Raw genomic sequence first — 17,685 nt, 5'->3', positions numbered from 1 at the left:
AGGTATAAACTTATTTCTTTTTTTAAGATTTTTGTTGTTTTGCCAACAAAAATCATAAAAAAGAAATAAGTTTATACCTAAACTATCAATGTTTCTTAAGAAATCGGCCTTTTGAGCCTTAAATGTTTTTTACATGTTTCTAAACTTTGTCAAGCTTAAAGGACGCATGTCTACGGTACTTTCCTATCTTTTATATTGATTGTCTCACTTTCTCAAGTGTTTCTAACTGATATTTAAGTATTTTTCTGGAACTTATGCCTTGATTGGAAGGTTCTTAAAAAAAACGAATTAAAAAATGTTAGTTTGAAAGCGCGTGCATTTGAAATTATTACAAAACATACGTGCATATTAAACAAGCTACAGAATGGACCTACCTGATAGAAAATATAGAACAATAATAAGATAATACAAGCCAGAAAAGAATACTTTTCGAAATTTTCCCTGATTTTTACGTTCAAAAAGAATTTCTTGAAAAAACGGCTCTAGCCACTTTTAAAGGTTTTGTTAAATAAGAGGGATATCGTTTGCCCATCAATTTTAATTCACAAGCTTTTTCAAGTTGGATTGATACGGACGTGGAGCAAGATTGGTCTGAAAGAGAAAAAGAAAAGCATTTTTGCTTATATCAGCATAATGTAACAATAGGCAGACACTGTCCTGGTATGAAATATATGTGTCTGATATGAAACAGGAACACATAAAAACATGTAAAAATAAAACCTTTAAGAAAACTTTGTTCTCTGTCTTAATGCAAAACAAGGAAAACCATTTTCAGGCACTTTTTGGCCTAAATTTGGTCAAAATTTTTTTTTTTCGAAAATTGGATACTTCATCACTTTTTGGGCACTGTCATTTTATATGGAAAAAATCAGGAAAAACTAATGAGCCAATCCCGAGAAAAGCTGGTAACAGACGAATGGACGGACGAACAAACGGACGGACGAACATAAATTAAACGACCTCCGAGGCAGGTCCAAAAATGCAATCTTTACGTAAAACTTTGGATAGAAAACTGAGCTAAACAGGGCGAAATATTTACAATGTATTGGGCGAAATATTTATAAATTTAAATATTAATATTTTCGATTTGAATTATTTGAGTTTATAAGCAATAACATGAAACTTTCAGGATATTTCCCCCTTTCAAGGTTTTACTTTAGAATCTATTTTTTCCCAATTAGCATTAAAGTAACATAAATTAGCAGCTATTACATAACAGTTTTTCGCCGATTGGATTGGATTCGATTCTAATTTAATTTTGAGAGTTTTAATAAATTAATGATATTAATCATATTAAAAGAGATCAACGATGTTTATTTTACCGTTAATTATTATACCAAGGAAAGTTTACGCAAATCATTTCCATCAATTAAAGCCCAAAGTTTTGATAAAAACAATTAAATTAGATGATCAATTCAATGCAAAATCAATGATGTTTATTTTGCCGTTAATTATTATACTAAGGATAGTTTACGCAAATCATTTCCATCAATTAAAGCCCAAAGTTTTGATAAAAACAATTAAATTAGATGATCAATTCAATGCAAAATCAATGATGTTTATTTTGCCGTTAATTATTATACCAAGGATAGTTTACCCAAATCATTTCCATCAATTAAAGCCCAAAGTTTTAGTAAAAACATTTAAGGCCTAGATTGGGCTTTTCCAGAAAAAAATCGTGCACCCCCTGTTGAGGAGGTCCATTTCTGTTCCAAGGGGGTAAGGTAATGTTTGAAATGCAGTGGAATTTCCATAAGGGTAAGACGAAAATCCTTTGTTCAAAAATAGCGGAAATTCCAAGGGGGTAAATGATTGCAAAATTTGTAAAAATTCGGAAATTCCAGAGGGGTATGATCCTAAAATTGCCTGGAATTCCAAGGGAGTAGGTAAAAAAAGGTTGGACCTCCTCAACAGAGGGTGCACGGTTTTTTTCTGGAAAAGCCCATTAGATGATCCATAATGATTCAAACTTGAAGTTCACATTACTTGAACTTTTCTTCGCTTCAAAAGTGAATTTATTGCACTATCGCAGATTCTAAAACGGTACTGATGAACACGTGAAAGAAACTAAAACTTGAAACTTTTCAATAGTACCACGCAAATTAACTCTGACAACACCATATCATTCATTCAAGATGAACGAAACACTGGCGAACTTCAGCGAAGTGTTTGCCGCTTTTATACATCTTTCTAATGATTGCTTCCATCGCTGGCAATTTGATTTGTTTGTTTGGATTGACCAGAAAATACCACAAGCGAAGATTTAGAGATCATTTCTTCATCTCCATGGCGATTTGTGATTTGTTGAGAATCTCCCTCACTGGTCCAATGGAGATCAGAGGCTTATTACAACAAGGGGTTACCGATGATGAAGATCTTTGTATTGGCATTTCCTTCCTATTGTATATGTTCGAATTCGCTTCCATCAGCCATCTCCTTTTGCTCGTCCTTGATCGCTACATATGCACGTGTAAACCCACCCTTGCATTAAAGCTCTATCTCAAGCCCACCACTATCTACCAAGCAATCGGTATTTCCTACCTCTACAGACAATTCTGGGCTGTCTTACCGTTACTCGGGTTGGGGAAATATGGATTCCAAATTGAACGACTTCAATGTGGGTTAAAGCCTCTACATGATTCACAAAGTAAAATCTATATTGCTCTTTTACTCTTGATTGGTTACTTAGTACCCATAGGAGCAAGTATAGTTTGCTTTGACAAAGTGTGGAAGGAGACTTATTCGGTGGTCGAACCAAGCGTAAGTGTCAACCAACGTGAACCAAAACACAAGACAGATTTACGGAAATATTTCTCCAACGATCGCAAACAGCTGCAATTAATCCTGGCGCTCATTTTAACTTTCATTTTCACTTGGTTTGTGTATGATTTGACCCATGTTTGAAGAAATTTATGTCGCACAAGAAGCAAATGCTTATGCTGAGATTGTCACCACTTTTATTGGTCAAAGTTCAGCTCTGATCACACCGTTGGTGATTTTAACATTCAATTCAGACCTCCATAAATCATTTTTAAGATTCTGTGGTAGAATGAAGTCGCAACCGAGCGACTCTTTCAACGAGTGGCCACTTAACAGCGCCGTCGTTGACCAAGGACCACAAAATCCATAACTCTTTATCAAAATAAGTGAAGGATCTCCATAACTCAAACACGAACGGAGAAAAAAAAATTGTTCGCGTCAAGGAAGTTTCGAGTTATGGAGTAAGGTTTATAAGACATTTTTATCTGAAGAGACCATACAGACACCACCTTCTCACTGGGACCTGGAACCCTATCTCACTGGAAAAATTGGCCAAAATATTGGCTCTAGTGAAAAACTATACTCTATTATTTGTCCCCGCTGAAATTAATCAGATAAGCAAATCCCAACTTCAAAATACTGTGCTATTTTTTCCATCTCAACTGAATTTTTGGTCCAGCGCGCAGCAGAATGGACCTTTAAAAAGCAACTGATCGAAAAGATTTTTTCTTTGTCGGGCCTGTGCGCGCAATAAATTAACAAGTCCAGGCTAAACCAACCGCCGATCTAGAATTTTTGCCCCGCCTACCCGCGTGATGTTTGAGAGTTTGACCTATGTTTTGGATTGGATTGGTAGTAGAGTCAAATTTCCCGGTTAGATTAAAGGGTTGTTCTAAGTAGGGTTAGTGCTAGGGTTGGGGATGGGAGTTAACCCCTAGTTAGGGTTTTAGCCCCCGGGTAGAGTTTGGAGTAAATACCATGTTTATATGTAACTTTGAACTCCTTATTTCAATTGTGACTCGATGGCCGAGTGGTTAAGGCGCTGGCATTCTATACATAGGTGCTTTGGATTTAGTGGGTTCGAATCCCATCAGCGGAAAAAGTTTCGAAATTTCGGGAAATGTATCAAAACCCTTCAAAACTTAGCAATACAAAGAAAGTGTCAAAGAATAGAAGCTCAGAGTGGAGGATGGGAAAGAATTTTTTTTGTGTCACTTAAGGAACCTGGTACGAACGACATTCGGTTATTGCCACGTCAGCTGGACCTTCACGCCGCTCCGGCTTCTTGTCTAATTTTTCTAAGGATCCTACTAATAAGTCTGTGGAAGGTCTATTTTGATTTGAATCTTCCTGAGCATAAGGTACATTACTCTAAGAATTGGAGATATATTTTTTTTTAATTTGTAACTTTTCATCTATTTCTTACCCTGAGTATCAGAGGTTAAGTTTTCAAAGAAAGTAGTAACCTCTGAAGACAAATAATAGAAATTCTATCGCGCATGTGTCAATCTATCACTGTAGAAAAAAATCAAAGATGAAGAGCAAATATTACCATATAATGTCTAGCAGACTGTATCAGTATGCAGTTATTTTTACGAATTCCCCAGAAACCTCCAAGTGTAGTTGAAAATGAGTTTATTTCGAAAGAAATCTTTTACATGATCCCAAAATGTATAAACAGTAATTACTAACTTTTAATTATTGGAAATGTCACTTTAATTGAATCGAAATAATAGACAGACTTTATTTTATGATTCTCTATCACTGACTCTTTTACAAAGCATTGATGACTTTTGTAAGTTGTGTTTTCAACTACGGGAATAAAAAATCGACTATGACGCTCATCCAAGATCTTGGATGGTCGTCATGGTTCGTTGGTCTTCACTGATTGCGCGATGAATAGAATCTCGATTCGTCGGCACAGCGTTAAATATGATTTTGAGCTGTGCTTTTCACGGTATCTATTTCTAGGTTTATAAGTTTGGTTGTTTTGTAAATTATTATTGTCTTCATACGATGGCTCTGAAAGCGGTTTTATTCTCTTTTTCACAATTTCTCCGTTCCTTTTAATGAAAAGGAGAAGTGAAATATAAAAGGTGAACTTTTTTTCTCCTTTTAACACAAAAGGTGAATTTTTTTCTCCTTTTAACACAAAAGGTGATTTTTTCTCCTTTTAATCAAAAGGTGAATTTTTTCTCCTTTAACAACAAAAGGTGATTTTTCTCCTTTTAATCAAAAGGTGAAATTTTTTTCTCCTTTTAATTTAACACAAAAGGAATTGTTTTCACTTCACCTTTTGACAAATGGAAATGGGAATTCTAAGGGAATGCACACGTGTGTGGACAATCATTCGTGTTGAATATGAACAGTACTAGCCTAATAGTAATCAGCCAGGCCAGACATGATAACCTTTATTAGATTTCCCAGGAAACAAAAAAACGGGCCGCTTTAGAGTGAGGGGGAAAAATGAAGAAAGGCGAATGATAGTGAATTCCCTATGTAGAATTTGAAGGAATTGTTTTCTACATAAGTTGCGGGGCCCGCATGGTTTAACGTACAAACGCCAGATTAAGATGGTCCGAAGACAACGGGAAATACTAAAGCTTTCCTCATCACTCACGATTTAGGTAAGGTTAAAATTCAAGGTTTAAAATGCATGACCAATAGTCTAAAAATCCAAATCCAGGCGATAAAAGAATTCATTTTGGCAAAAGGTGAAAAAAAATTCTCCTTCTGAGAAAAGGTGAAAACAATTGTCCTTTGACCAAAAGGTGAAAATAATTCTCCTTTTGACAAAGTGAAAATTAATTCTCCATTTGACAAAAGGTGAAAACAATTCTCCTTTTGACAAAAGGTGAAAATAATTCTCCATTTGACAAAAGGTGAAAATAATTGTCCTTTTGACAAAAGGTGAAAAAATTCTCCATTTGACAAAAGGTTTGTGGAAAAATAATTGTCCTTTGACAAAAGGTGAAAAACAATTCTCCTTTTGACAAAAAGGTGAGTGAAAAAAAATTCTCCTTTGACAAAAGGTGAAAATAATTCTCCTTTGAAATCTTTCCTTTTTTTTAAACAATAGAACCTATTGTTGTTTTAAAAAGAAAAGAGAATTTGAAATGGAGAGGAAATTCTCCCTCAGAGCCATCGTATCTTCAGTATTATTGATGTAAATAGTTTTCTTTTATTTCTAGGCTCAAACAAAATGAATTTGTAATTGTTGTCATATTTATTAAACCCCTGTCTCAGTGACGCGTGAGAAATTTTTAGTTGGGGATAAAAATGAAGAAACAAAATGCAAAAATGGATTGCCTTTGTATTTTATTGATTCCAATTCTAATCATCAGAGATAAATTGCTCGTTTGTCGTTCCCAGCGTAGTCTAGCAAGCTAGACGACTAATTTATACATAGTAGAAATAAAGCAAAAAGTAATGAATGGAACAATTTTAGTCGTCTAGAAACCTTTGTGCACTAACTCCAAACAAAAGAAAAGTGTCAATATTGCAATTATAATTTTTTCCTGATCAAAATAATTCTGGGGAAAAAAGAATATGTGTGGATTTGTGTATTGAAAGTTTTTCATTTGAGTTGATTTCGTTTTGAGGTTTGTTGTTGCTTGATAAATTGTTTCTCGCTACGCAAGTTTCTGCGTACTAGCCCCTGTATCTATAAGGCTGGAACACCGGATTCTTCCAGTCGTTTTATACAAACTAAATCCCGTATTATTATTAGTAGTATTGGTATTATTAGTATTACACGCGTTATAAACGACTCCAGTCTATTCCCAGCGGGATGGAAACAATTCAGTGCTTCTTGCAACGGGTAAAACCATAGAATACTTTGCCTTAAAGTGAGTTGATATGGTTCCTGTTGGGGTCTACTTGCTCTGTAATTCAGAGGTGTTTGCTAAAATTAATCAGATTTAGTAGATTTTTTAATTATTGTTCCTATAAAAATTTACGAAATGATAATTCAAGATTGTAATTTTGAACAAATGTTTTCTTTCTTCAGTTTGAAAAAATTCTTGTAAAAATTCGAAATCTAAATTCATACCATTCCCAGTTCTTTTTGATAAGGAACATTCTCCTCTCCAGTGTTTTCGTCAATCCGATTTAATTGGTAACCTTTGTTCAAACATATTGTAACATCCAATACTTATAAACATAAAATGAACGAGGGATGAACATAATATTATTTTCATAAAAGAAACATAACCACAAGTAAATATGATACTTCCACATTCAAAGACTACACAGGCGTTATCGCCTGGGCACTGGGTTTAAAGAAAGGCCTAACAGCAAAGGTTCATTCAAGAAATTTAAAGCCAATTTTAGGGGTTGATACTTGTTCTAAAGGCTATGGGATGGGTTTAAAGGCCTAACCAAGCAAAATGACTCACCGCGTTTGGCTTGGCAGGGTAAACGCGGAAATTTAAAGCCAATTTTAGGGGTTGATACTTGTTTAAAGGCTATGGGATGGGTTTAAAGGCCTAACCAAGCAAAATGACTCACCGCGTTTGGCTTGGCAGGGTAAACGCGGAAATTTAAAGCCAATTTTAGGGGTTGATACTTGTTCTAAAGGCTATGGGATGGGTTTTTAAAGGCCTAACCAAGCAAAATGACTCACCGCGTTTGGCTTGGCAGGGTAAACGCGGAAATTTAAAGCCAATTTTAGGGGTTGATACTTGTTCTAAAGGCTATGGGATGGGTTTAAAGGCCTAACCAAGCAAAATGACTCACCGCGTTTGGCTTGGCAGGGTAAACGCGGAAATTTAAAGCCAATTTTAGGGGTTGATACTTGTTCTAAAGGCTATGGGATGGGTTTAAAGGCCTAACCAAGCAAAATGACTCACCGCGTTTGGCTTGGCAGGGTAAACGCGGAAATTTAAAGCCAATTTTAGGGGTTGATACTTGTTCTAAAGGCTATGGGATGGGTTTAAAGGCCTAACCAAGCAAAATGACTCACCGCGTTTGGCTTGGCAGGGTAAACGCGGAAATTTAAAGCCAATTTTAGGGGTTGATACTTGTTCTAAAGGCTGTGGGATGGGTTTAAAGGCCTAACCAAGCAAAATGACTCACCGCGTTTGGCTTGGCAGGGTAAACGCGGAAATTTAAAGCCAATTTTAGGGGTTGATACTTGTTCTAAAGGCTATGGGATGGGTTTAAAGGCCTAACCAAGCAAAATGACTCACCGCGTTTGGCTTGGCAGGGTAAACGCGGAAATTTAAAGCCAATTTTAGGGGTTGATACTTGTTCTAAAGGCTATGGGATGGGTTTTTTAAAGGCCTAACCAAGCAAAATGACTCACCGCGTTTGGCTTGGCAGGGTAAACGCGGAAATTTAAAGCCAATTTTAGGGGTTGATACTTGTTCTAAAGGCTGCTATGGGATGGGGTTTAAAGGCCTAACCAAGCAAAATGACTCACCGCGTTTGGCTTGGCAGGGTAAACGCGGAAATTTAAAGCCAATTTTAGGGGTTGATACTTGTTCTAAAGGCTATGGGATGGGTTTAAAGGCCTAACCAAGCAAAATGACTCACCGCGTTTGGCTTGGCAGGGTAAACGCGGAAATTTAAAGCCAATTTTAGGGGTTGATACTTGTTCTAAAGGCTGTGGGGATGGGTTTAAAGGCCTAACCAAGCAAAATGACTCACCGCGTTTGGCTTGGCAGGGTAAACGCGGAAATTTAAAGCCAATTTTAGGGGTTGATACTTGTTCTAAAGGCTATGGGATGGGTTTAAAGGCCTAACCAAGCAAAATGACTCACCGCGTTTGGCTTGGCAGGGTAAACGCGGAAATTTAAAGCCAATTTTAGGGGTTGATACTTGTTCTAAAGGCTGTGGGATGGGTTTAAAGGCCTAACCAAGCAAAATGACTCACCGCGTTTGGCTTGGCAGGGTAAACGCGGAAATTTAAAGCCAATTTTAGGGGTTGATACTTGTTCTAAAGGCTGTGGGATGGGTTTTAAAGGCCTAACCAAGCAAAATGACTCACCGCGTTTGGCTTGGCAGGGTAAACGCGGAAATTTAAAGCCAATTTTAGGGGTTGATACTTGTTCTAAAGGCTGTGGGATGGGTTTAAAGGCCTAACCAAGCAAAATGACTCACCGCGTTTGGCTTGGCAGGGTAAACGCGGAAATTTAAAGCCAATTTTAGGGGTTGATACTTGTTCTAAAGGCTATGGGATGGGTTTAAAGGCCTAACCAAGCAAAATGACTCACCGCGTTTGGCTTGGCAGGGTAAACGCGGAAATTTAAAGCCAATTTTAGGGGTTGATACTTGTTCTAAAGGCTGTGGGATGGGTTTAAAGGCCTAACCAAGCAAAATGACTCACCGCGTTTGGCTTGGCAGGGTAAACGCGGAAATTTAAAGCCAATTTTAGGGGTTGATACTTGTTCTAAAGGCTGTGGGATGGGTTTAAAGGCCTAACCAAGCAAAATGACTCACCGCGTTTGGCTTGGCAGGGTAAACGCGGAAATTTAAAGCCAATTTTAGGGGTTGATACTTGTTCTAAAGGCTGTGGGATGGGTTTAAAGGCCTAACCAAGCAAAAATGACTCACCGCGTTTGGCTTGGCAGGGTAAACGCGGAAATTTAAAGCCAATTTTAGGGGTTGATACTTGTTCTAAAGGCTGTGGGATGGGTTTAAAGGCCTAACCAAGCAAAATGACTCACCGCGTTTGGCTTGGCAGGGTAAACGCGGAAATTTAAAGCCAATTTTAGGGGTTGATACTTGTTCTAAAGGCTGTGGGTGGGTTTTAAAGGCCTAACCAAGCAAAATGACTCACCGCGTTTGGCTTGGCAGGGTAAACGCGGAAATTTGAAAGCCAATTTTAGGGGTTGATACTTGTTCTAAAGGCTGTGGGATGGGTTTAAAGGCCTAACCAAGCAAAATGACTCACCGCGTTTGGCTTGGCAGGGTAAACGCGGAAATTTAAAGCCAATTTTAGGGGTTGATACTTGTTCTAAAGGCTATGGGATGGGTTTTTAAAGGCCTAACCAAGCAAAATGACTCACCGCGTTTGGCTTGGCAGGGTAAACGCGGAAATTTAAAGCCAATTTTAGGGGTTGATACTTGTTCTAAAGGCTGTGGGATGGGTTTTTAAAGGCCTAACCAAGCAAAATGACTCACCGCGTTTGGCTTGGCAGGGTAAACGCGGAAATTTAAAGCCAATTTTAGGGGTTGATACTTGTTCTAAAGGCTGTGGGATGGGTTTAAAGGCCTAACCAAGCAAAATGACTCACCGCGTTTGGCTTGGCAGGGTAAACGCGGAAATTTAAAGCCAATTTTAGGGGTTGATACTTGTTCTAAAGGCTATGGGATGGGTTTAAAGGCCTAACCAAGCAAAATGACTCACCGCGTTTGGCTTGGCAGGGTAAACGCGGAAATTTAAAGCCAATTTTAGGGGTTGATACTTGTTCTAAAGGCTGTGGGATGGGTTTTAAAGGCCTAACCAAGCAAAATGACTCACCGCGTTTGGCTTGGCAGGGTAAACGCGGAAATTTAAAGCCAATTTTAGGGGTTGATACTTGTTCTAAAGGCTATGGGGTGGGTTTAAAGGCCTAACCAAGCAAAATGACTCACCGCGTTTGGCTTGGCAGGGTAAACGCGGAAATTTAAAGCCAATTTTAGGGGTTGATACTTGTTCTAAAGGCTGTGGGATGGGTTTAAAGGCCTAACCAAGCAAAATGACTCACCGCGTTTGGCTTGGCAGGGTAAACGCGGAAATTTAAAGCCAATTTTAGGGGTTGATACTTGTTCTAAAGGCTGTGGGATGGGTTTAAAGGCCTAACCAAGCAAAATGACTCACCGCGTTTGGCTTGGCAGGGTAAACGCGGAAATTTAAAGCCAATTTTAGGGGTTGATACTTGTTCTAAAGGCTGTGGGATGGGTTTTAAAGGCCTAACCAAGCAAAATGACTCACCGCGTTTGGCTTGGCAGGGTAAACGCGGAAATTTAAAGCCAATTTTAGGGGTTGATACTTGTTCTAAAGGCTGTGGGATGGGTTTAAAGGCCTAACCAAGCAAAATGACTCACCGCGTTTGGCTTGGCAGGGTAAACGCGGAAATTTAAAGCCAATTTTAGGGGTTGATACTTGTTCTAAAGGCTGTGGGATGGGTTTTAAAGGCCTAACCAAGCAAAATGACTCACCGCGTTTGGCTTGGCAGGGTAAACGCGGAAATTTAAAGCCAATTTTAGGGGTTGATACTTGTTCTAAAGGCTATGGGATGGGTTTAAAGGCCTAACCAAGCAAAATGACTCACCGCGTTTGGCTTGGCAGGGGAAACGCGGAAATTTAAAGCCAATTTTAGGGGTTGATACTTGTTCTAAAGGCTGTGGGATGGGTTTTTTAAAGGCCTAACCAAGCAAAATGACTCACCGCGTTTGGCTTGGCAGGGTAAACGCGGAAATTTAAAGCCAATTTTAGGGGTTGATACTTGTTCTAAAGGCTATGGGATGGGTTTAAAGGCCTAACCAAGCAAAATGACTCACCGCGTTTGGCTTGGCAGGGTAAACGCGGAAATTTAAAGCCAATTTTAGGGGTTGATACTTGTTCTAAAGGCTATGGGATGGGTTTAAAGGCCTAACCAAGCAAAATGACTCACCGCGTTTGGCTTGGCAGGGTAAACGCGGAAATTTAAAGCCAATTTTAGGGGTTGATACTTGTTCTAAAGGCTGTGGGATGGGTTTAAAGGCCTAACCAAGCAAAATGACTCACCGCGTTTGGCTTGGCAGGGTAAACGCGGAAATTTAAAGCCAATTTTAGGGGTTGATACTTGTTCTAAAGGCTGTGGGATGGGTTTAAAGGCCTAACCAAGCAAAATGACTCACCGCGTTTGGCTTGGCAGGGTAAACGCGGAAATTTAAAGCCAATTTTAGGGGTTGATACTTGTTCTAAAGGCTGTGGGATGGGTTTAAAGGCCTAACCAAGCAAAATGACTCACCGCGTTTGGCTTGGCAGGGTAAACGCGGAAATTTAAAGCCAATTTTAGGGGTTGATACTTGTTCTAAAGGCTGTGGGATGGGTTTAAAGGCCTAACCAAGCAAAATGACTCACCGCGTTTGGCTTGGCAGGGTAAACGCGGAAATTTAAAGCCAATTTTAGGGGTTGATACTTGTTCTAAAGGCTGTGGGATGGGTTTAAAGGCCTAACCAAGCAAAATGACTCACCGCGTTTGGCTTGGCAGGGTAAACGCGGAAATTTAAAGCCAATTTTAGGGGTTGATACTTGTTCTAAAGGCTGTGGGATGGGTTTAAAGGCCTAACCAAGCAAAATGACTCACCGCGTTTGGCTTGGCAGGGTAAACGCGGAAATTTAAAGCCAATTTTAGGGGTTGATACTTGTTCTAAAGGCTGTGGGATGGGTTTAAAGGCCTAACCAAGCAAAATGACTCACCGCGTTTGGCTTGGCAGGGTAAACGCGGAAATTTAAAGCCAATTTTAGGGGTTGATACTTGTTCTAAAGGCTGTGGGATGGGTTTAAAGGCCTAACCAAGCAAAATGACTCACCGCGTTTGGCTTGGCAGGGTAAACGCGGAAATTTAAAGCCAATTTTAGGGGTTGATACTTGTTCTAAAGGCTGTGGGATGGGTTTAAAGGCCTAACCAAGCAAAATGACTCACCGCGTTTGGCTTGGCAGGGTAAACGCGGAAATTTAAAGCCAATTTTAGGGGTTGATACTTGTTCTAAAGGCTGTGGGATGGGTTTAAAGGCCTAACCAAGCAAAATGACTCACCGCGTTTGGCTTGGCAGGGTAAACGCGGAAATTTAAAGCCAATTTTAGGGGTTGATACTTGTTCTAAAGGCTGTGGGATGGGTTTAAAGGCCTAACCAAGCAAAATGACTCACCGCGTTTGGCTTGGCAGGGTAAACGCGGAAATTTAAAGCCAATTTTAGGGGTTGATACTTGTTCTAAAGGCTGTGGGATGGGTTTAAAGGCCTAACCAAGCAAAATGACTCACCGCGTTTGGCTTGGCAGGGTAAACGCGGAAATTTAAAGCCAATTTTAGGGGTTGATACTTGTTCTAAAGGCTGTGGGATGGGTTTAAAGGCCTAACCAAGCAAAATGACTCACCGCGTTTGGCTTGGCAGGGTAAACGCGGAAATTTAAAGCCAATTTTAGGGGTTGATACTTGTTCTAAAGGCTGTGGGATGGGTTTAAAGGCCTAACCAAGCAAAATGACTCACCGCGTTTGGCTTGGCAGGGTAAACGCGGAAATTTAAAGCCAATTTTAGGGGTTGATACTTGTTCTAAAGGCTGTGGGATGGGTTTAAAGGCCTAACCAAGCAAAATGACTCACCGCGTTTGGCTTGGCAGGGTAAACGCGGAAATTTAAAGCCAATTTTAGGGGTTGATACTTGTTCTAAAGGCTGTGGGATGGGTTTAAAGGCCTAACCAAGCAAAATGACTCACCGCGTTTGGCTTGGCAGGGTAAACGCGGAAATTTAAAGCCAATTTTAGGGGTTGATACTTGTTCTAAAGGCTGTGGGATGGGTTTAAAGGCCTAACCAAGCAAAATGACTCACCGCGTTTGGCTTGGCAGGGTAAACGCGGAAATTTAAAGCCAATTTTAGGGGTTGATACTTGTTCTAAAGGCTGTGGGATGGGTTTAAAGGCCTAACCAAGCAAAATGACTCACCGCGTTTGGCTTGGCAGGGTAAACGCGGAAATTTAAAGCCAATTTTAGGGGTTGATACTTGTTCTAAAGGCTGTGGGATGGGTTTAAAGGCCTAACCAAGCAAAATGACTCACCGCGTTTGGCTTGGCAGGGTAAACGCGGAAATTTAAAGCCAATTTTAGGGGTTGATACTTGTTCTAAAGGCTGTGGGATGGGTTTAAAGGCCTAACCAAGCAAAATGACTCACCGCGTTTGGCTTGGCAGGGTAAACGCGGAAATTTAAAGCCAATTTTAGGGGTTGATACTTGTTCTAAAGGCTGTGGGATGGGTTTAAAGGCCTAACCAAGCAAAATGACTCACCGCGTTTGGCTTGGCAGGGTAAACGCGGAAATTTAAAGCCAATTTTAGGGGTTGATACTTGTTCTAAAGGCTGTGGGATGGGTTTAAAGGCCTAACCAAGCAAAATGACTCACCGCGTTTGGCTTGGCAGGGTAAACGCGGAAATTTAAAGCCAATTTTAGGGGTTGATACTTGTTCTAAAGGCTGTGGGATGGGTTTAAAGGCCTAACCAAGCAAAATGACTCACCGCGTTTGGCTTGGCAGGGTAAACGCGGAAATTTAAAGCCAATTTTAGGGGTTGATACTTGTTCTAAAGGCTGTGGGATGGGTTTAAAGGCCTAACCAAGCAAAATGACTCACCGCGTTTGGCTTGGCAGGGTAAACGCGGAAATTTAAAGCCAATTTTAGGGGTTGATACTTGTTCTAAAGGCTGTGGGATGGGTTTAAAGGCCTAACCAAGCAAAATGACTCACCGCGTTTGGCTTGGCAGGGTAAACGCGGAAATTTAAAGCCAATTTTAGGGGTTGATACTTGTTCTAAAGGCTGTGGGATGGGTTTAAAGGCCTAACCAAGCAAAATGACTCACCGCGTTTGGCTTGGCAGGGTAAACGCGGAAATTTAAAGCCAATTTTAGGGGTTGATACTTGTTCTAAAGGCTGTGGGATGGGTTTAAAGGCCTAACCAAGCAAAATGACTCACCGCGTTTGGCTTGGCAGGGTAAACGCGGAAATTTAAAGCCAATTTTAGGGGTTGATACTTGTTCTAAAGGCTGTGGGATGGGTTTAAAGGCCTAACCAAGCAAAATGACTCACCGCGTTTGGCTTGGCAGGGTAAACGCGGAAATTTAAAGCCAATTTTAGGGGTTGATACTTGTTCTAAAGGCTGTGGGATGGGTTTAAAGGCCTAACCAAGCAAAATGACTCACCGCGTTTGGCTTGGCAGGGTAAACGCGGAAATTTAAAGCCAATTTTAGGGGTTGATACTTGTTCTAAAGGCTGTGGGATGGGTTTAAAGGCCTAACCAAGCAAAATGACTCACCGCGTTTGGCTTGGCAGGGTAAACGCGGAAATTTAAAGCCAATTTTAGGGGTTGATACTTGTTCTAAAGGCTGTGGGATGGGTTTAAAGGCCTAACCAAGCAAAATGACTCACCGCGTTTGGCTTGGCAGGGTAAACGCGGAAATTTAAAGCCAATTTTAGGGGTTGATACTTGTTCTAAAGGCTGTGGGATGGGTTTAAAGGCCTAACCAAGCAAAATGACTCACCGCGTTTGGCTTGGCAGGGTAAACGCGGAAATTTAAAGCCAATTTTAGGGGTTGATACTTGTTCTAAAGGCTGTGGGATGGGTTTAAAGGCCTAACCAAGCAAAATGACTCACCGCGTTTGGCTTGGCAGGGTAAACGCGGAAATTTAAAGCCAATTTTAGGGGTTGATACTTGTTCTAAAGGCTGTGGGATGGGTTTAAAGGCCTAACCAAGCAAAATGACTCACCGCGTTTGGCTTGGCAGGGTAAACGCGGAAATTTAAAGCCAATTTTAGGGGTTGATACTTGTTCTAAAGGCTGTGGGATGGGTTTAAAGGCCTAACCAAGCAAAATGACTCACCGCGTTTGGCTTGGCAGGGTAAACGCGGAAATTTAAAGCCAATTTTAGGGGTTGATACTTGTTCTAAAGGCTGTGGGATGGGTTTAAAGGCCTAACCAAGCAAAATGACTCACCGCGTTTGGCTTGGCAGGGTAAACGCGGAAATTTAAAGCCAATTTTAGGGGTTGATACTTGTTCTAAAGGCTGTGGGATGGGTTTAAAGGCCTAACCAAGCAAAATGACTCACCGCGTTTGGCTTGGCAGGGTAAACGCGGAAATTTAAAGCCAATTTTAGGGGTTGATACTTGTTCTAAAGGCTGTGGGATGGGTTTAAAGGCCTAACCAAGCAAAATGACTCACCGCGTTTGGCTTGGCAGGGTAAACGCGGAAATTTAAAGCCAATTTTAGGGGTTGATACTTGTTCTAAAGGCTGTGGGATGGGTTTAAAGGCCTAACCAAGCAAAATGACTCACCGCGTTTGGCTTGGCAGGGTAAACGCGGAAATTTAAAGCCAATTTTAGGGGTTGATACTTGTTCTAAAGGCTGTGGGATGGGTTTAAAGGCCTAACCAAGCAAAATGACTCACCGCGTTTGGCTTGGCAGGGTAAACGCGGAAATTTAAAGCCAATTTTAGGGGTTGATACTTGTTCTAAAGGCTGTGGGATGGGTTTAAAGGCCTAACCAAGCAAAATGACTCACCGCGTTTGGCTTGGCAGGGTAAACGCGGAAATTTAAAGCCAATTTTAGGGGTTGATACTTGTTCTAAAGGCTGTGGGATGGGTTTAAAGGCCTAACCAAGCAAAATGACTCACCGCGTTTGGCTTGGCAGGGTAAACGCGGAAATTTAAAGCCAATTTTAGGGGTTGATACTTGTTCTAAAGGCTGTGGGATGGGTTTAAAGGCCTAACCAAGCAAAATGACTCACCGCGTTTGGCTTGGCAGGGTAAACGCGGAAATTTAAAGCCAATTTTAGGGGTTGATACTTGTTCTAAAGGCTGTGGGATGGGTTTAAAGGCCTAACCAAGCAAAATGACTCACCGCGTTTGGCTTGGCAGGGTAAACGCGGAAATTTAAAGCCAATTTTAGGGGTTGATACTTGTTCTAAAGGCTGTGGGATGGGTTTAAAGGCCTAACCAAGCAAAATGACTCACCGCGTTTGGCTTGGCAGGGTAAACGCGGAAATTTAAAGCCAATTTTAGGGGTTGATACTTGTTCTAAAGGCTGTGGGATGGGTTTAAAGGCCTAACCAAGCAAAATGACTCACCGCGTTTGGCTTGGCAGGGTAAACGCGGAAATTTAAAGCCAATTTTAGGGGTTGATACTTGTTCTAAAGGCTGTGGGATGGGTTTAAAGGCCTAACCAAGCAAAATGACTCACCGCGTTTGGCTTGGCAGGGTAAACGCGGAAATTTAAAGCCAATTTTAGGGGTTGATACTTGTTCTAAAGGCTGTGGGATGGGTTTAAAGGCCTAACCAAGCAAAATGACTCACCGCGTTTGGCTTGGCAGGGTAAACGCGGAAATTTAAAGCCAATTTTAGGGGTTGATACTTGTTCTAAAGGCTGTGGGATGGGTTTAAAGGCCTAACCAAGCAAAATGACTCACCGCGTTTGGCTTGGCAGGGTAAACGCGGAAATTTAAAGCCAATTTTAGGGGTTGATACTTGTTCTAAAGGCTGTGGGATGGGTTTAAAGGCCTAACCAAGCAAAATGACTCACCGCGTTTGGCTTGGCAGGGTAAACGCGGAAATTTAAAGCCAATTTTAGGGGTTGATACTTGTTCTAAAGGCTGTGGGATGGGTTTAAAGGCCTAACCAAGCAAAATGACTCACCGCGTTTGGCTTGGCAGGGTAAACGCGGAAATTTAAAGCCAATTTTAGGGGTTGATACTTGTTCTAAAGGCTGTGGGATGGGTTTAAAGGCCTAACCAAGCAAAATGACTCACCGCGTTTGGCTTGGCAGGGTAAACGCGGAAATTTAAAGCCAATTTTAGGGGTTGATACTTGTTCTAAAGGCTGTGGGGTGGGTTTAAAGGCCTAACCAAGCAAAATGACTCACCGCGTTTGGCTTGGCAGGGTAAACGCGGAAATTTAAAGCCAATTTTAGGGGTTGATACTTGTTCTAAAGGCTGTGGGATGGGTTTAAAGGCCTAACCAAGCAAAATGACTCACCGCGTTTGGCTTGGCAGGGTAAACGCGGAAATTTAAAGCCAATTTTAGGGGTTGATACTTGTTCTAAAGGCTGTGGGATGGGTTTAAAGGCCTAACCAAGCAAAATGACTCACCGCGTTTGGCTTGGCAGGGTAAACGCGGAAATTTAAAGCCAATTTTAGGGGTTGATACTTGTTCTAAAGGCTGTGGGATGGGTTTAAAGGCCTAACCAAGCAAAATGACT

The 17,685-nt window shown here is 40.8% G+C and overlaps 1 protein-coding gene across 1 annotated transcript; it reads left to right on the top strand.

The window, feature by feature from the left end:
* Nucleotides 1-2,193: 2,193 nt before the first annotated feature.
* On the top strand, nt 2,194-2,904 carry LOC136817578 (melanopsin-A-like). The gene has a single exon (XM_067073906.1). It carries the CDS (start codon nt 2,194-2,196, stop codon nt 2,902-2,904), a length of 711 nt encoding a protein of 236 aa, XP_066930007.1.
* The last annotated feature ends 14,781 nt before the right edge of the window (nt 2,905-17,685 follow it).

The sequence above is a fragment of the Clytia hemisphaerica genome, unplaced genomic scaffold (genome assembly GCF_902728285.1).
Source record: "Clytia hemisphaerica strain Z4C2 unplaced genomic scaffold, Clytia hemisphaerica genome assembly, whole genome shotgun sequence".
NCBI lineage: Eukaryota > Metazoa > Cnidaria > Hydrozoa > Leptothecata > Clytiidae > Clytia > Clytia hemisphaerica.
Note: the sequence above shows the minus strand (reverse complement) of the source record. Positions and strands in the feature narration are given on the sequence as shown.

What these genes read in the sequence shown, in the direction of transcription:
- LOC136817578 (XM_067073906.1), top strand. Translation starts at nt 2,194, where the DNA reads ATGATTGCTTCCATCGCTGGCAATTTGATTTGTTTGTTTGGATTGACC.